The sequence below is a fragment of the Crocodylus porosus genome, unplaced genomic scaffold, assembly GCF_001723895.1.
Source record: "Crocodylus porosus isolate Cpor-Errol unplaced genomic scaffold, CroPor_comp1, whole genome shotgun sequence".
In the NCBI taxonomy this organism is placed as follows: domain Eukaryota; kingdom Metazoa; phylum Chordata; order Crocodylia; family Crocodylidae; genus Crocodylus; species Crocodylus porosus.
In genome coordinates, this window is record NW_017728950.1 from 31,419,010 (window position 1) to 31,439,131 (window position 20,122).

Sequence of the window (20,122 nt, forward strand, 5' to 3'; positions counted from 1 at the left end):
GGGTTTGAAAGAGGATGGAGCTAGGCTGTTCTCAGTGGTGTCAGATGACAGAACAAGGAACAATGGTCTCAAGTTGCAGCAAAGGAAGTTTAGGTTGGATATTAGGAAGAATTTTCTCACTAGGAGGGTATTAAAACACTGGAGCAGGTTACCCAGTGAGGTTGTGGACTCTCCATGCTTGGAGGTTTTCAAGACCCAGCTTGACAGAGCTTTGGCTGGGATGATCTAGTTGGGGATGGTGCTGCTCTGAGCAGGGGATTGGACTAGATCACCTCTTGAAATCCCTTCCAACCCTACTTTTCTATGATGCTATGACATTAGATTGGGTCACTAATACGTATTATTTTTAGTTCCATCATTTCACCACATGATTCACCTGTTGCATCATCTGTTATGATTCTCTGGGAAAATGAATGTTAGTTATGAGAAATGTGAATGTGTACAGGGGAATCTATTTTTGTTTAATCTGCCAATAGCAATGTATGCAGAGCTTTATGTTCACAATATATTTTGTGCTTGCCAGCCTGGCAGCACCCTTTCCCACACTTGTGGTTGAAGTTACTTTATTTCAGAATGCCTTTAGACAAATATAACAGTAATATTTCCCATTCAGAAATGTTCAAGTGCATCTCCTGGAGAAGAAAGAATTTTTTAAACATAATGACACACCCTGAACATTAGAATGACCTAGGTATTTTTTCCTCCACTTCTCTAGCATAAGAGACCAGTCTATTTATTTACAAGTAGACATCCTGTGTTTGTATAGGGGCCATTTAAGGCATAGCACAGCATAAAAACAAACAAACACGATGTGACTACCGGTACATTGCATTAGAGACTGTATTCAGGGCTTCTAAATAGTAAGAACATTAGCGAAACAATAATATATACATGCCAAACATTTACATCCTGGAGACTGAAATTAATGATCTGCAAGTGGGGGCTGGACAGAAGTATCACTAAAACTGAAGGAAATATAGAGAAACCCATTCACCAAAATAATGGTCAATTAAAAAGAAATACTAATGTACTGGATTCTGAGGCCACAATAGTCAGACTTTGCATTTCAACAGCACCTATCTGTGGTGTTCAAAGTCTGTTAGAAAACAGAGTGAATCAAAAATCAGAGCGATAGGTCAGAACCTGTCTTGTATGGATTAGAAAGCGGAGGCACAGAGAATGAGCTGCTTGGGGTCCACCTTGGAATGGAGGACACAAATCTTCTGCCTTCTGGTTCTGTGCCAGGCACCATGTACAATCCTGCATTACAGCCCTGATAAGCTACATGCACTGGATGTCACCACATACCTATACTGGACCCAAATCTTGATTCCCTCATGGCCAGAAGTTAAGGCCTGCCTCTGGGCCACTAGGCACACTCTCCAGGAGCATGTCACAAAGCAGAGAGGAGCCAATGTCCCTTGATCTGTAAGTCATAAAATTAGTGCCAGTTTTCCCAAACCGGTTTGGTTTGCATGCACTCAGGATTCCACCCAGACTGTGGCCCCTCTAGTTTATTGCTTCCTTCTTTGGGGACATCAAGGCAGCAAAGGGTAACACAGACTTTGCCATGGGTAGATCCAGGATTTCAGAAAGAGGGGTGCCAGAACAGTAACATGCCTACCAACTCCCTCCCCACCTTCTCCCCCCACCCCTACCAATACCAGGGCAGTAAGACTAGCCCAGGAACAGCAGCATGGGAACTTCTTAAATTCCCTTTAGCAGATAAGAATCTTCCTTCCCCCTCTCCTTTCCCTTCCATATTCAGCAACATGTTCCCCCCTGTCTCTTCTCATTCTCCCTCCCCCATCTGCCACTGCCCCTGCCACTGTCCCCAGATGACTGGTGGCAAGAGGAGAGACCCAAGAACTACTCATGCCTCACTGCAGTCAGGCTGTACAAAGAACCAGGCTTGGCTATAAACAGTAGCAGTGGCAATGGGTGGGTTCCCTTCTCCCTGCCTGCTCTGAGGCTGGTAGAGATCACTGAGGGACTAAGCAAGGAGGAGGAACCCTTCTGTTATGACACTGTCCCTGGCTGAGCCTGAGTCCATGTAGAGCCCAGATGGAGTGGGCAGAAGTGGCCCTAGAGCTCCCCAGAACCGCTCCTGGGACAACAGGAGACAGCAACAGTGGTGAGCAGGAGGTGGAGGGAGGTACTAAGCACAGAGGAGAAGGGAGGGGGAGATTCTTATTTGCTATGGAAACTATAAAAAAGACCCTGGCTGCTGTTCCCCTGGTGTGAGTGACTGAAAGTGGGGTGTGACTGCACCACTTTAGCCCCTTGGATCCACCCCTGGACTCTGCTATGAGTTATAAACATGCATGTCAACTTAATTCGGAGAAAATGAGTAAGAAACTTACAAAAATGACAAACAAATGCATAGAAACACCTTACTCCACTGTTCTTACCACTCAGACTGCCCTTTTGGGTTTTGGTCAGTGCTTTCATGGCCATAAGACCCGTTTCCCTTCCCAGGAAAGTTTTTACATTCTAGATCTGAGCAGTGAGAGGGAGAGCTACTAAGACCAGATATTGTCCTTTTATAACTTCCCAGTCCTTTCTCTCTGGGACCCTCTATGTCATCTTCAAAAACACTCTCAGATGATCCAGCCCCTATGTTTTTGGCCCTGTTGCTTGGTTATTATTTACCTAAAGTCCACAGTGGAGAAACTGGCTTTTGCATTTTGAATGCCTACTTTAACTTATTGTATTGCCAAGGCAGAGTCACTCTATGGTAACTGTTTTGTGATGGTCTTGTAGTGGTTTCTAGAAAAAGGTAAGTGATGTGTGACATAGTCCCTGTCAGCAAATGGCTGATTCAGTATATGCGGAGACATGGCAAGACAGAAAGTTCAGAAAATCAATCAGAATACATCCTACAGAGAGAGTTCTTGCACAATCCCATGATTCACCTACTGGATGCTTTTCAAAATATTATTAATACAACTGGCCAGAATTTTCGTAAAGTTCCCAAAAATGTTGATCCATTTTTATCTTCAGCTCCAGTTACCTGGTGTCAGATTGAAGCAGTGCCAGCAATCCACTTGCTGAGTGGCACACTATTCACCATTGCTAAAGTATTAACTCCTATGCAGAAATCAAAGGCAGCACAGCTTTTGAAAATCTGCATCTTCCTAGTGAGCTAGTGTCCTTGTGTGTGGATCTCTGGTAAGGAAATCAGAATACAGAAGGTCAAAGAGGGACTTGTCATTAAATGCATTACCATCTGGTTAAAAACCAGTATCGCATACATTCCCACACATTGGGTATAATGGATACAGAGTTTCTGTAAGAAAATGTTGCCAGATCAGCTTCTCCCTCTTTAAAATTGGCTTCGTTTTGAGAATGATTTCCCCAAAACTACTCTACTACGAGAATTGTATGTATATGTATAGTCTTGCTGTAAGACAATTGAGCACCTACTGAGAGATGCTGTGCTCTGCTAAATCCATGTCAACATTTCATGTTTATCATGTGATGAGAGTTGAATGGGATCAGCACCCCCTGAGGTGCTCAATACCTCTCAGAATCAGGCCTACCAGCCTCTAATTGTCTGCTGTCCTTCTGTCCTATGCATCGCCAGTGCTTCCTGCAGACACCTGCAGTTGTGTGACAGTGTAGCAAACCCCTCAGTTTTTCTTTTTCTTTTTTTTTTTAAATACATTCCCTCCCTTTCCCCAAACATTTCTGACTTTGCTTCTCCTTCTCTATTCCCTATAGATAAGGATAAGTGAGCTAAGACACAGGATAAGTGTCAGCATTTTATTTTGGTAGCAAGTTGTATTTGTTTTTTTTTTCTCTTTCTTTATATTGTATAATTATTATGTTTACATTGATTTTTATTGTTCTGTATTACTGTTTTACTGGTACGATATAATTTAGGCCTTCATATGTAAGTTAGCATAAGTCATGTCAAGTTTTCATTTTGTTTGTCAAGTCTCCATCCTGTCCCCATGCCCGGTTGTATAACCCATGACTCACACCTACCCCTCCTATGTAGCTTGGTTCTTGAATGAATGGGGATGAATGCCAGTGCTTGAGAGACAATGGCAGTAGGTCTAAAAATAGCTCCCTCTGAATGACCAAACCATCAACACCAATACCTGGACCAAGGACCCAGCCCTTGGAACCACCCTCAGCATTCAAGACACAAAAGATGAGGCAACCCATCATTGTGCCAAGGCTGCACATGCTCAGTAAGAACACCAGGAACCCTCTGGGACCGGGACAGGCCCTCCCCATAAGAGATCAGAGGTAGTCTGCCCCATAAAAAGGGGTAGTGAAGACTGACTCCTTGGGATGCCCTCTCCATCTGGACGAGCACCATGCCACACCACCTATCCACCCAGAGGCCCCACCAGCAACCCCCCTCTGGACAACACCTGCTGGACAAAGACCCCTTTCCAGCCTGGATAGGTAGCTATCACTCCCCACCCCCTCTTCAACCAAGGACTTGGACTCTGTTTCTCTTCCCTACCTGGACTCCAGCCCCTCCGCTGAGTCTCTTTCTCCTGCTGCCATTGTGAATGCTTGTGTGTGTGTGTGTGTGTGTGTGTGTGTGTGTGTGTGCGCGCACATACCAATAACTTCATGGGGCTGTGTAGTGTGTTGTCTGTTTAATAAACCTGTTATTTTGAAACCCCGAGTTGGGTTTTTGTCTGTTTCCTGACTGTTTCCTGCTTGCCACCACTTATCTGCCCCCACAATCTCTAAACTGTCAGCTTCCATTTTCAGCCCCAAGCTCCCAGGTTTCTGTCTCTCTCTTTTTCCTGGCTGTCTCCTCCTTGCCATCAGGCTTTTTTTTTTTTCCCTTGCACCAGTGATCTCGAGTAACCCTGGGGACACTTGATCTTAAGTAAACCCAAGCCTCAGTTGCTCAGCCAGCTTCTCTCCAGTTCTAATCCCGGTTCTAACAACTTTCACTCCCTACACTTTAACACTTTCTGTCTGTCACCTGAACCTTCCCCCAGGTACCCCAAGCATACACATACATGCCGTACCATCCAAGTTAGGAATTTACTTGTGTGTATGCATAGGTGGGTTGTATGTGTGTGAACTGGTGAGTGTGTGCATATATATATGTCATTGTGTGCATGATATATGAATTAGTGATCTGTGTACTGAGTGTCTGGGTATGGACAATTGACTTTTGTCTAATTTTGGGGGTGTATAGTGTATGTGCTTGAATTGGTGATAGGTATTCATGTCCCTAGGCTAGTTTGGATGTGTATGTGTCTGAGCTGGTAGTATGTGTGTGTATGCACCTAATTGATTTGTGTGTTTGTATATGTGCAATTGTGTCACACCCTCCTGTCTAACAGCATAATATTGAGATCCTGAGAGTTGGCCTGACGCCACAGGGCAACAACAGATTAACCCTAGGGAACACAAGTTCCCTAAAGCTCTCCAAAGTGGAGCACATTCATCTGATCCCTCATTCGATAAGGGTTAATTTGTCACACAATCAGCGACTTTAAAAGTGCTCTGCAGCCATGCATGTATGTCACAGCACAACTATAGACTACTTTCAGGAGGCCAGTCACATGACAAACCTAAATTTTGTCTGTGCCCCCATTGACTTCAGTGGAATTTGGACAGACCCTATCACAGGATACAACCTAGTGTTTGCTTTGAAGAGTGAGAACCAAAAATACATAGAGTTAACAATCTGGCAATGGCCATTTTGTGGGAAGGGTCCCTGTGGGGGGATAGATAAACATTTTTTTTATTTTAAAAGTGGAGGGAAACCGCTGCCTGGGACTGTTCATCATTTGTGAAGATGTAACTTATGTCTTCACTATACAATACAAGTGAACTAAGTCACCCAGACTTTGGTCCTGACAAAGTTAAAGTTTGAGGGTTTTGCCATACTTATAGATGTTAGGGTCGGAAGGGACCTCAAGAGATCAATGAGTCCAACCCCCTGCATAGGCAGGAAAGAGCACTGGGTTCAGATGACCCCAGCCAGATGCCTGTATAACTTTCTCTTGAAGACCCCCAGGGTAGAGGAGAGCACCACGTCCCTTGGGTGCCCATTTCAGATTTTGGCCACTCTAACTGTGAAGTTCTTTCTAATGTCCAGTCTCAATCTGCTCTCTGCTAGCTTATGGCCATTATTTCTTGTAACCCCCAGGGGTGCCTTGGTGAGTAGTGCCTCACCGATTCCCTTGTGTGCCCCCATCTTGAATTTATAGGCAACCACAAGGTAGCCTCTCAACCTTCTCTTGCGGAGGCTGAAGAGGTCCAGGTGCCCTAGTCTCTCCTCATTGGGCTTGGCCTGCAAGCCCTTAACCATATGAGTGGCCCTTCTCTGTACCCTCTCCAGGTTATCCACATCCCTCTTGAAGTGTAGCGCCCAAAACTGGACACAGTACTCCAACTGTGGTCTGACCAGTGCCCGACAGGGGAAGTATCACCTCCTTGGTTCTGTTTGTCATGCATCTCCTGATGCATGATGAAGTTCGGTTAGTTTTGCTGATGGCTTCATCACACTGACGACTCATGTTCATCTTGGAGTCCATTAGGACTCCGAGATCCCTTTCTGCTTCCATGCTGCCGAGCAGGTCATTTCTTAGACAGTAGGAACATTTTTCCTCTCTAGGTGCAGCGCTTTGCATTTCTTACTTGTATTGCTATGGAATTATACAGATGTAACAGTTATACCACAACTGTCTTTATGAGTCTCCTCTCATTTTATTGAAGGATTAGTCCCATAGATGCAGTCAGTAAATATCATTTACCAAAGGTTATATCAAGATAGGAGAGAACAGTGATGATTTCTGGGGACTAATATCCCCAAGGCAATGTGTGGTAAAGGTTCATTGTCCCATCTCAATTTGGGCCTTGCTTTTGTTGCTAGCCATGTACAGATGCTAAAGTTTTTCCCTAGAATAAATAACTGATTCCCATAGACATAAACAGAAGCTGTACCCAGAGTGCTTCCTAGAGAGCTAGGGAGGTGTCTATCCATTTTTTGTGGGAGAGGATGAGGCCAGGTGCTTTGAAACCCACTGGGTGGGGGAATATACCCAAAGTGCAAGCAGGAAGCCATCCAGAATATATGTGAGCATTGGTTGAGAAAATTAGAGTGCAAGGAAAAGCAATAAAGAGTCCCTTCCTCTAGCTCCTTTGCATTAGAAAAGGGAGAGCTGAAGAGAATGTGAGAAGAAGAGAGAAGAATTGAAGAATCAATGGGAATGGAGAGAGAGGAGATACTGAAAGGAAGAGAAAAAGAAGTAAAGAAAGAAAAGATGCCTTGATTTGTTAGGAATGTAGTTTTCTAGCCATTTTGCTAATGTTCTTGATGGAAAAGAGGAAGATGGGTTCCTATCCTCCTGGAAGCTAAGTCAGGCGGGAAAGCTCAGATCATTTTTTATCTTGAAAGAGAAATTATTTGGTGGTAATTACAGCTTAAAGATTGGGGTACACAAGCAGATTTTCTTTCTAGCCTGAGCAACAAGTTGTAGGGTTGTAGTATTAGCGGGCACTGGTCAGGAACAGAAGAGTCTAGCTTTGCAAAAACTGAAGAGGTTCAGGAGGACAAGATTACAAGGTAATTACAAGTTTAACACTTCCCCAAAGGAGACTGTAGCATTGCTGAGGTTGACTAGCCCAGTCTTTTAATTCCCTCAATAAACACAGCCTTGCAAATCACTCTGATTGTCTTCAAATTCCCTAGTAATAAAATATTCCATTTTGGCCTTGCCATGCTACAGCTGTTCTGATCCTTTCCTGGAAAGCAGAAAGTGAAAATAAAGTATCACTGTTAAAAATCCCTACTGGTTAGCTGCCCAGTCAATACCAAAACCCTGAGTGTGCTGTAGCCACACAAAACCTTTTCATTCCCTTATGCTCTGCTGCTGCAGCCAGTAGGCAATGAAAAGTGACAAGACTGCTGTTCCCTGAAGCAAGATTCTCATTGATTCCAGTCTGCTGCCAGAACAGAGCAGACAGGGAATGCAGAGAGCATGTCTCTTTAAAGCTTCTTCTATCAAATGGAAAGAGAAAGAGGCAGGAGCAGATGGTAGGAACATCTCTTTTCATCATGCAATTGCATCCTATGCCATGGGACACTCCTCTCCACCTCCCACTGGATTGTGAGGCCAATATGCTATGCTGTCAGGAAGGAAGTTACGTCATCTTACATCTTGCCTAAATCAGACCCTCCATCAAGGCACTGCCACATCAAAGAGGAAAAAACCTAAAGCAAATGGTAGCAGTGCTGTGAACAGCTCAATGGAGAGAGGCAATGGACCAAGTGCTCAGGGGCTAGAGCAGAAGGGTTTTTTGATATATTATCTATTACATGAAGAAAGAGAGAGAGAGAGGATGGACTTGCACAGCTCCTCATAGCCAAGATTTTACACCTAGTTTGAGGCTAAAGAACAAATGGGGCATGAAATCTGACCTAGGAGCATCTAACCTTTCATGCCAGGGTTAGGCCTATTGTTGAGCCTGGGTGTAGAGAAGCTAATATCGTTCCTTCTGTGTGGAGCTGTACTTTTTTTAGGAGTCATGGGGTCATAGTAAGAGAATGATGAGCAGAGGCAAACTTCTCTGGAACCATAGGCAAAGTGGGGTTCAGGCATGTGCACCCAAAGGTGTACCTGGCAGAGTTTGTGCACTGGGAGCTACAGGCTCTGGACCCAGGAGGATGGAGGCAGGGGGCTCTCAGGCTCCAGCTGCTCAGAGCGAGGGAAGAAGACAAGGGGAGGAGTTCCAGAGTTCCAGCAGTGATGGGAAAAGATGCTTGTCCCATGCTCCCACAAAAGGTGGTACTGCCTGCCACACTGAATGAAGAAATAACACCCCTAATTCAGTAGCATAGAGTCATAACCTTGTCTTAACCCTTGTCTTCATCCCCTGCTTCTTTCCCCCAAGCATCTACCTGGCAAGACCCAAGAGCCCCTCTGATATCATGCCCAGCTTCTGGCCCCACTCTAGACAGCCCACACCTGTCGCTGGAGTAGCAGCATAGCTTTGTTTATTGTGGCACTCACCAGCCTCAGTTTAAGTGTCCCCACCCCTTAATCAGTGCTGGGTCTTGTGCCTCTCCTCACAACCCCTATTTATGCTACTGGAAATGAGCTTGAGACAGCCTTAGCTGGGCTAAGAGGTGGGCCATTTAGCTCGAATAGCAGCTCATGTTTGGTCCCAAGTCTGATCCATGCTGCCAATAACCCTTCCAAAGATGCATCACAGGACATCCATTGTCACTACTCCTGTTGTATGTTTGTTATAGGTGAAGAGTCCCCAGGGCTTTCAGGCCACTAGCACAAAATTATCCCTGGTGTTCATTTGGCTTCGCAGCCTGACAAGTCTTGAGCTGCTCCTTCTCACCTTCCTCAATTATTCTCATGTTGTTTTTCATGGGTTTAAGGCCATTGTGGTGCAAACAGGAACCCTACAGCCCCCAGCAAGTCCACAAGGAAGCCTAAGAAAAGCCTAATTGGCAGCAGGTACCTGATTTCCCTAGAGCAGTATTTCTCGCCCCGTGGGTCATGGCCAAAAGTGGATTGCAAAAATATACGAGTGTTGTGAACAAACTTTAAAAATGGATCAGCAAACTAAAAATGGATTATTTTTTTAAGGAGAAAGATGTGGGAAACTGTGGCTTTTCCCATGGCAGAGTTCCAGCCTGCAAGGGCTGCTTGGGGTCTCCCATACCCCCCACATAACCAACCCCTTCCCCACACACTAGGGGTCTGGGGGCGGGGGGCAGTGGGGTGGAAGTGAAGAGCGCTGGGTCAAGACTGGCCATCAACCCATGTTTACAATTGGGTCCTGGTATGAAAAAGGTTGAGAACCACTGCTGTAGAGGGCTGCTGAAAAAGAGTAAAGCTGCAATAGAAAGAGACTGTTTGGAGGTCAGTGGCTTACAGCAGGCAGATGTGCTTCTTATGAGCTTCCATATGCTTTAACTTTCAGGTCAGCAGCACTTGGACTTTAAGCTGACAAAAGCTCATTCCTACTTCATTGTTTTGGTTTATATTGATCCCACTGAAAGGAAGCTGTAATTTTCAATAAGGACAAAAAAATAACAGCCAGTATCTAATCTAAATCTCTTACTGAGCAGGTTCATTTTCTTGGGTTACTAGAGGTTACATGACCAGGCCTGGCCTGTCACTGTTATTTAACATAGTGTGGTCATTGAGGCACTGGACTAGGACTTGGGAGATATGGATTTATACTTCATAAACTCTGTGCCTGACTTTTAATAACTTACTTCATCTCTAGGCCTCAATTCCCCATTTGTGCTTTCCCTACTCTATGTCTGCCTTGCCTACTAAAACTAGGCTCTTCAAAACAAAGTGTTTCTCAGCTGTGATCTCAGCTGAGGCCTCTGGAGCTACTACACTTCTAGTGCTAAGAACAATAAATGTTGGTGGAGCTGGAATGTAGAAGACCAAATCCTTTACCCCTTTGGTACTCTTCTGAGCCCTGAATTGTATCAAAGCTGCAGGGTGGTGCAAATGTTTAATGCTTCTCAGTCTGAAAAGAGGTTGAGATGTGTAAATTGCACAGTATATTTTTCCTGACTTCTCCATCTTATGAAGCAGTAGTGCTTTTCTGAAGGCTTTGTTTATACTTATATAATCCCAAAGATCAAATTATCAGCTCCTTTGAGGCCAGTGGAGTCCAATCTGCCCTTCCTAGGAAGTGACACTGGGCTCATATCTTCAGGGTATTGTTTATATTTGAACTGTTTGAAAAAGATCCCAAGTGGAAGTGGATAAATGTAGCAGCACTGGCAGCTTGTTAGGTGGAAAAGGAAACCACTGCTGCCTAAATCTTTTTTCATTGTATATATATTGTAACATTGGCGATACTGTAGTAGCCAGTAATGTTACAGTACAGAAAAATAAGCACTTAAAAATCATCCGTAAACTGTTCTCTCTCTAGTTTTGGACTTGCCCCCAAACTATAAATAAACAGAGTTCAGTGTACAGTTCAGCTACTAGCATCTTCTAGTAACCCTAAATATTTTTATTTTGTTTGTAGCTATAGCACATTGGTGGCAAAGATAAAGGGTTATCTGTACCTATCTCCTCTTTCTGCTGTGTCTCTGAGAATGCTCTTTCAGTTATCAAGCCTTGTGACTTTATCTCCTCATGTTTCTTCCACTCTTATAACACCTTGTAGCTCCATCATGCTTATCCTGAGTTGGGCAGTTGAAGTTCTTTTAGGGTTGCCAGCTGTCAAGCTAAAAATGGCTGTCAATAAAGTCAGTAAAAAAACTTTAGCCATCAGTAAAAACATTAAGCAGCCACAGCTTAACTGAAGCTCTGACAGACAGAGTACAGCAGTCTGAGCAGGAGCATAGCACCCTGCAGAAAGTGTTCACTCAGCTGTATGTTGCTGTATCCTAGGCTGCCTGTAACACTGCTTGGTTGCAGGTAGGCTTCTGTGAGGGTCAACGCCAGGATGAGGGAAGGGAAGCTATAGCTGGGGGATGGGGTAGGGGGCAGCATGGTACAGAATGCAGAGTTGGGGGCATCAGGGTGTGGTGTGGTGGCACAGCATAAAGCCATTGCTGCAGTCAAGCAGGGCTGCCAACCCAAGAAAAAAAAATACTGTAAACTTTTTATGAACAACCATACTTTTTTAACCTTTTTTACTATGGTTGATATTAACCCCCTAAATTTGAACCCAGTCCTTCTAACTGGGACCTGGCAGCAGTGCAGAGCCTGACACAAGAGTTACGTTTGCATTCTATAACTTTATATTAATAAAATCATCAGTTGAAAATTCGTAGACTGTTGATAAAAAAAAATGTTCTTAGGATGGCAACTCTGGGTTCGTCCCTTCAGGAGCCTAAGACTACTGGTAAAGAGTGCCCAAACAGTCTTTTTAAATGTTGATTAATCCTAGCAGTAGGAATATAGCATTATTTGAGATAAAATGGATTTTAAAACAGAGATTTCCCACATGTCTATCTTACCTAAAGTCCTACCATCCTGTCCTGTAGAGAGAGTCCTATTCTACTCATCCAGAGCTCTTTGTTCCTTTAATTCTTGGGGTTTTAGCCCATCTTATTTGAGTACAGATTGGTGGAAAGTTAAGCCAATATTTTGAAGGATATTTGTTTCCCCACTCCCTGGAAATAACCTATATGTGTTCACTGAAAGTTATCTTGATTGAGTCTTGGTTTTGTTGTCCTGGTTGTCTCCCAACCACACACTTGATTTAATCCAGCATATTAATACATAAATATTCCTTATTTGTAATGCAATATTAATAAATTATTCTAGAACCACTCCATCTCCACCAGGCTGTAAATTGTTATGCACTTGTTTTGTTACAGTCCAAGGATTGTACATCAGTCACTGCTTTCATTTCTTTTACTTTATTTTGTAAGTTTGAATACTTAGTCCTAATGTTAGAGTGGTGGTGCAGGAAATACATAAATATATAAATAAAATATTTTTGTGGGCGATATCTCTTATTACACCAGCTGCATGGTTTGGATAGGTTTAACAGACTTTACAATGCAAAAGGGACTTCAGCCAACAAAGACACTTCTCCAGAGAGATAGATTACACTTTTGAAAGAGTGACACAGATACCATGTGAAGATTTGCTAAAGTACAAAAAGAAAATCCCCATAAATTGCACACCATTAATTATGACATATCACCCTTCCCTAGAAGCTACACAGAAAATACTCAAACAATTGCAACCCATACTAAAAGAAGACCCCATTCTTAAAGAGATCTTTCCAGAACCACCCATGCTAGTGTTTAAGCAAGCACCTAATATCACTAACCTCATCACCAGAAGCAAACTCCCTATGACCCAAACCACTCCCAATGGATCCGGACCAGACCAGGACAAGAAATGCAAACCTACCAACACATCTCCACCACCCCTACAATAATTATACGCCACAACAGAACCATCATCATTCCTGGATCTTATACCTGCACCTCCAGAAATGTTATATATCTCATCCAGTGCACCAAATGCTGTGATACGTAGGAGAAACCAAACAACAACTGTGCATCAGAATGAACATACACCATAAATCAATCAAAGACAAGAATACACAAATACCTGTGGGTGCACACTTCTCCCAGGACAATCACTCCCTCTCTGATCTCTCAATTCTAATCCTCAAAGGGAATTTACAAACCACCTTTCGTAGACAAGCCTACAAACTTCACCTCATAAATCTACTGGATACAAAAAATGATAGACGTTGGATTCATGATACATTATAGCCTGCCTGACATCTGATTCACTAGGTACCTGTCTGATCTGACCTCTTACATTCGTCTCATCCCCCACCTTTTCTCTCCTCCCTGACTTTTCTGCTTTTTGTTTTCCTGATTTCCTACTATTTCCTTTTTCATTGAATGCCTCTTTTTTACCTTGAATTATTACTATTATTACCTGTGGCCTTTCCCCCCCCCCACCCCATTTTATTCTCCCTCGCTTCCCTGTTTTACCTTTTGTTTTTCTAATTTATATATTTGCACTGATATCTTTTCTCTCATTCCTGTTTTCCTGATTTCCAACTATTTCCTTTTTCACAGACAGACTCTTTTTTACCTTGTATTCTATCACTGTAATGTCTCTTTTTTACCTTGAATTATTACTATTATTACCTGTGGCCTTTCCCCCCCCCCACCCCATTTTATTCTCCCTCGCTTCCCTGCTTTACCTTTTGTTTTTCTAATTTATATATTTGCACTGATATCTTTTCTCTCATTCCTGTTTTCCTGATTTCCAACTATTTCCTTTTTCACAGACAGACTCTTTTTTACCTTGTATTCTATCACTGTAATGTCTCCCTTTGGCCTTTTTATACCCTGCTTTTTTCCCCCTCCCTTACCTGCCTTTTGTCTTTCCCTTTTGTCTTTCTAATTTCTGCCTATTTACATTCTCACTGACATCCCGCCCCACTTTTAGCGTCTATCATTCCTTGGAGTCTCGGACCAGCAGAGACTCCCTGTGCCTGAAGAAGGGTGACTGTGCCTGAAAACTTGCCAAGAACTTTTTTCAAACTACTCAGTTGGTCTAAGAAAAAATATCACATCTACTTTTCAGATGTATTTGGGAAACTTTACAGATACATTACCACAAGATTGTCCAGCGTTCTGCCTGCATCTCATTTACAAACATTGATTAGTGATAATGTACTCCAAGACTTTAAATTCATAGGCCACATCCAGATAAGTGCGGCCATACAGTATGTAGTGTTGAAAACTTGTCTGTGGTGCCACATACCGCACGTTCAGTTGTTCTCCATGCTGCAAGGGAACGGGGGTCAAAAAAACCCGTGGAAAAAAACTGCAGAGCAGCGCATACACAGGCAGCGTGTGCTGCTCAAAAGCGGAGCTGGGCCACCTGGAGCCATTCTCCAGCTGCCAGCCAGCCTCCACATGGCAAAACTGTTACTGCTGCAGGCCTGGGAAGCACCCTGGACCCCGGGTAAAGGTGCACCACTGCTAGTTGTCCCTGGGGAACCAAAGGTCCACACCATGTGTGGACACAGCCATAAAGACTTTTTCCCTTCCTGAAAGTGCTAGTGAAGTTTGCTGTTTTTGATTAGCAGCTACACTGGAGTTTCCCTACATCCAGGTTTTCCCAGACATGTCCTTGTTTCCAGACAAGTTTTTAAAATGTGACCAAATGTCCAGGTTTTTGCTTTGCCTCTGCTTTTCCCAGACACAAGCAGCTCTGCTGTCCAAGCAAAATCTACAGGTTACTGTGCTGTGTGTGTGGTGCATGGTTAGATCTGATGGATCTAACCAGGGCACCATAGCAACATTGCTGTATGGTGATGTGTAGATGCCCTCATAGAGAACATATATGCAATATTTTCTTTATCAGTCTATCCTCTACCTATGTGGTGTAGTGTAGTACATCCTGGTCCTAAGCTCTGCTACCTTTGAAGGCTTTCTCCGTGGAATATGGGGTAACAGGCTTGTCATCTTCTTAAAGAATGGGCACAAGACTACAAAAAGGAAGGCAGGCAATGACCAGCCTCACGAAGAAGAAAAGACATTGAGCAAGCAACTGCAAAAGGAGATCTAGGTTGGAACAAAATGGAGGGGAATCTGAACCTGAGTCAGTGAAGCAAGAGAAGTGGATGATGGTTGTTATGAATGCTACCAAAATTCAGGGGGAGAGGAATTATTTTCTACCTCTGCCTAGGAAGGTTAGGATCTGCAACTCTCAGTTTTGTGCCTCCTTTAACTAGAGAAGTGAAATACATAAAGTGCTTTGTAGACAGGAAAAGTCTATTCAAGAAACGATTTCCCTAAAAGAGGGTGTGTCTCTCACTTTCCCAGAAGATGAGGCTGGACTCTCTTAATTCAACACAGTCATTCCCAGTATTTGTTAAAGAAGGTGTCTACCTGAGCAGTTCTTCTTAAACCATAGCAAACAAAGATGGTGTGACCACATTTGTTATGCTCACACCTATGCCAGGTGGTAAGAACCTTTGAAAACGCCTAAGCCCTGAAGCGGCATACTAGATTCAGGGCCTTCAGGCAAACCATTTCTGACAATATTTAAAAGAAAAACCCTGAATTGAAAAGGGGGCTGCACAAGGTTGCCTTCTTCCATCTCCAGTTTCTCTTGCGTTTGATTGTTGTGGTGACAAAAAGAGGAAATTAGGGTTAGTGACTTAGCACATTACTGTTCATGATCTTCTGCTGCTTAAAAATAGTTATGCAGGAAAGTGATAAGGTTGCCCATTAACCACAGACCTGGTGAAAAATTGATGAGTTTGTCAATCACCCATTCATTTGGTAAAATATGGGAGCAGTTAAAATGCCCCTTTGTTTAGTGATAACTGATACAACAGGTGCCACGATCCAAGACACTGAAAGAACCAAGCAAAAGCAAAGGCCCAACCCAAGGACTTTCCCTGGAGACCAGTTGCAAATGCAAGGACAGTGAGATTGTAGCTGCATGCATGTATGGCATGAACCAGAATGCAGAGAGGAAGCAAGCAGGCCATGAAAGCAGCAGTGTGAAAACAGCTGCGCGAGGAAGCCGAGAGGGAGAGTTCCTTTAGAGCAAGGAACTTGCTGACCAGGCAGATGTGGGTTGCAGAACAAGGGAACCTCTCCTGCTGTTTGTCTGAATGATGTTCATAGAAATAAGATTCTGTATACATAATTTGTAAATAACACCTAAACAATTACTGAGTTGTCCCATTTCTCCTTAACAGAAATAACCCAGACAGGCCCTGGATATTAGCCAGGAAGCAGCAGTATTAACCCAACAGTTTTTTGTAGTGTTCGTGCCCCATCTCTGTATCTGTTTTCCTAATTATTAATTCTCTGCAGCTTTCCAAACTGAGGTATCACTTACTTGGCTGCCTTTATTAGTGCAGGCATCTTTCAAAACCCAACCTAAAATCTGCTAAGAAGTCAGAAACAAGGAAATTATAAGGGTTTTGGTTTCCTTACCAGGTGTAAAATAACAATTGAGGTACATCCTTTTCAGTCCAGTATAGAAGGAAGGAAGGAACCTTTCTGCATGTTTAAGAGACTTGAAAGGAATAAAAAGTGTGTTTGTACTATAACTGGGTTTATTACCACTGAGATTGTTTGTGGAGTGTATTGTTAGAGCACAGGTGTTAAGCTAGTGCATTTTGGTTTTGTTTTTCATATCAGACTTACATGGGTTCATTGTATCACATAACTAAAAAGACAATGAATGCCCCCCCCGCCCCGCTAAAGTATTTCCAGTGTTCGCACAGAAATATAGGCTGCAAAACAATTTGATTTTCACACCACACTCTTTCAGTGCTCTTGTGCCCCACACTCTTTCCAGCAGAACTCATCAGCTATGAATGCTGCGTGAGAGGAGTGGAGAGTCTAGTCCTTTGTGGTAGAACGAGTACTTTCCAATGAAGTATTTGGCACCTAGATGGTATACTTATGAGTATATTAGATATGCATGCCTGTATACATCTGCTCTTTGCTTTCTCCTAAACTTTCTAATTACCTGTAATAATACTTAAGTAACCCTGTAATATTACCTCCCCCCTACTAAGCATAAGGAATAATGTAAATAGTGTGGTGACTTTTATGCAAGGCAGTCAGGTGGGGGCAACATTCTCAGCAGCCATGCCACAAATTAGCCCTGCACCTTCCCCAAGGGCCACTTTGATCCCCTTCCCCTGCCTGCTCTGCTGCTCTGCTTTCTGCTTCCAGACTTCTGTTCCCTGTTTGATTTGTTGCTTTGTTTTCTCCATCCTGCCCTATTTGCCACTGTGCTGCCTGCCCTCCCCAATCTGCTGCATGCCCCACACAGAGACTGCCCATGCCACTTGTGGCACCCATGCTACAGGTTGGCTACCCCTAATATAAGGCGTAGCTGGCTACTCACTGAAGCAAATGACTTCTATGCTCCTTCAGCAGTCATTCCACTGAATGAACCTGTTAGGTTCAACAGCACAGCACATGGCTTCTACCAAGACATTTCTAGAGCCTTCAGCATTTTCTTATAACTGATAATGAGGAAGATCAGGAATAAAGGTCCAACCTTGTGTCTGGTCATACAGATTTTCTCATGACCAGACCAATCTTCCCTATCACCCAATTCAGGGCCAGGTCCCCATGCAATGAAAATCAGCTTATCTTTATGAAAGCTACGCACATGAATGCTTAAAGGAAGCTGTTATGCACAGTCTTATTTAGTATCACATTAAAAATCCATGTCCTTCCTTCCCCAGCTCAGTACCCTGATAGCTTCCCCCAGTTTCTTTCTGTCCACTAGTTTCTTGTTGCTATCACTGATTCTTGAGAGAATCAAACAAGGGGTTAAGAAAGCAGAAAACAAGAGGTGTTGTCAAAAAAGGCTGATTTCCTGTTGCATCTGCCTGAGTATTCTTTTAACTGGGGTAGCAGGCAGGCAGGAAAACAGTGGGGATTTGAGAAAGTAAAAGGAAAGGGAAAAAAGACATAACTGAATAAAAACAAGAATGCAAATCACCCAATAAGCAATTAAAGGAAATCAAAGCAAAGCCCCAACTGATTTTTCTGATTGAAATAAACTTCTCTTCTGAAAAATCTTCCATAAAAAAGCTGTTATTCAAACTGCTGAACTGATGTGCTTAGCACCTTCCCAAACTACAACAAAACAGATGTTCTTGTCCTTGATCAGAGTGAGTAAACACCTGCTACCTTTCTTGGCTTTTGTCAGATACACATTCTTTTTTCCCCAATCTCCTGTGTTCAAAGTTCCCTTTTTTATGCCATAAAAGCATATGAAGCTTCTTATCACTTTAATTCTTATTGCATATTTATATACATATCTTTTTTATCTTTCCCAAAATGTACATCTGTGTGTATACAGATGGAGCAGAAAACATGGGTGTTAAAGTGACATCAAAATAGACTGAACTAAACTGTGCATGTTTAAGGACACAATTCCTAACTTTTGGGCCTAAAGCCAAGAGCATTTGCAGGGTAGTAAGGTCCACCTTTTACCTGGTCTCCCCATGTTCTAAGCAGCCAGATTGGACACAGATTTTGAAAGCTGTCTCTGCTGCTATGTTTAAGATGGTAATAAATACCTTTGCAACTTTGAACTCAGTAAGATTCTGCATTCAGATGAATAGTAAACCTTTGAATTATTTCTTATGTCTTCCACAGACTGGAAAAAGAAATAGAAAAGCTAGAAAGTGAAGAATCCCAGATATCTGCCAAAGAACAAATCATCTTGGAGAAACTAAAAGAGACTGAAAAATCGTTTGAGGACTTACAAAAGGTATGTAGTGTCAGAGAGAGCCTGAGGCCAAGGCAGATGTCTTAATACTGACTGAAAGCAACTGATACAGTATAACATGCCTATCAGGGGTGTGCAAAATAGGATGCATTCAATTCAGCTTCGGCCCGACAGTGATTTGATTTGTTGATTCGGATCGCTGTCTCCCATTCAATTCGGCGAAATCTGAACCTGAAAATGCAATGCTGATTCAGAGAATCAGCAATTCAGCTATAGACACAGCTTTAAACGTTTTTTCTACATACCTCAAGGTACTAGGCAGCTCGTGAATGCTGCAATGCTGGGGTGGATGGAGCATCCCACAGGAGCGCAGGGTGGGGGCTCCTGTGTGTTCAGTAGCGAACCCGGAAGTACTTCTGGTCCACTTCTGGATCCTCTGCCAAGCACGCTGGGGGCCCCCCAAATTCCACCTGGCTCAGCGATCAGCCGTGAGGGAACCCCGGGTGTCCCCCGTCCAGGAGGTACCAGTCATGAGCTGGAGGTGTGCGGGGGCCCCCCTGCATGCTCTCCAGCGGACCTGGAAGTGGACTGGAAGTGCTTCTGGTCCACTTCCTGGTCTGCTGCCAAGTGTGCTGGGGACCTCCCCCCATGCTCCTGTGGGATGCTACATCTGCCCCAGCATCTCAGCATTTACAAGCCACCTGGTACCTTGAGGTATGTAGAAAAAACATTTAAATCTGTATCTATGGCCGAATCATCAAATCTTTCGGAATCTCTCCAAATTGATTTGGAAGGTTCCAATTCGATTCGGAGAGATTAAAGGGTCTCCTGATTTGATGAGATTCAGCCACCAAATTGGGCTGAATCTCCACCGAATTGAATCAGGGACCAAAGCTTCACACAGCCCTAATGCCTGTGCAGAGGTGGAGGATAGCAATGGAGTGCACAACCATTACTAAGCTGAGCAAGGCCAGAAAAAATGGTGATTAGCTTTTATGGTAGAAAGGCTTCTCTCCATTTCACAGAGTGAGAAAGGATAGGAGTCCTGCAGCTACCGTGAAGGACACGAAGGAGACTAACAGGCTAGTTGGAGAGCAGTGTCTCTCTTATTCACTTCTGCAGCTTCTATGTAGAGAACCTCTCCTGTTAGTAGCTCTCCTAGTATGTATATTCAGCAGGCTCCCACTCTAATTGAGCCTGAGATCCAAATCACATACCTCATTCCTAAACATTTGCTTTCCACTTTAATCAGTAGGTGCTGTCATCTAAGTAATGGCAAGTAGTATTGAACCCACATAAAGTAGGTTCATTTGGCAATTACAAAATTAACCAACAAGCTGAGTAGGCTGCTAATCATGCTAGCCTTTCACCCTCTGGGTTGTGAACAGCTGAGCAGAGGCTGAGCCAAGGGTGAGACACAAGTCTGAATG

At 43.5% G+C, this 20,122-nt stretch overlaps 1 protein-coding gene across 2 annotated transcripts in view; it reads left to right on the top strand.

Moving 5' to 3' along the window:
* LOC109323397 (A-kinase anchor protein 2-like) overlaps positions 1-20,122 on the top strand; it is a 459,659-nt gene that overhangs the window by 185,153 nt on the left and 254,384 nt on the right. For both annotated transcript variants that reach the window (XM_019554905.1, XM_019554904.1), the window contains exon 4: positions 18,620-18,734. In XM_019554905.1, coding sequence (XP_019410450.1) covers positions 18,620-18,734 — 115 coding nt within the window. The remainder of the gene's footprint in view (positions 1-18,619; positions 18,735-20,122) is intronic.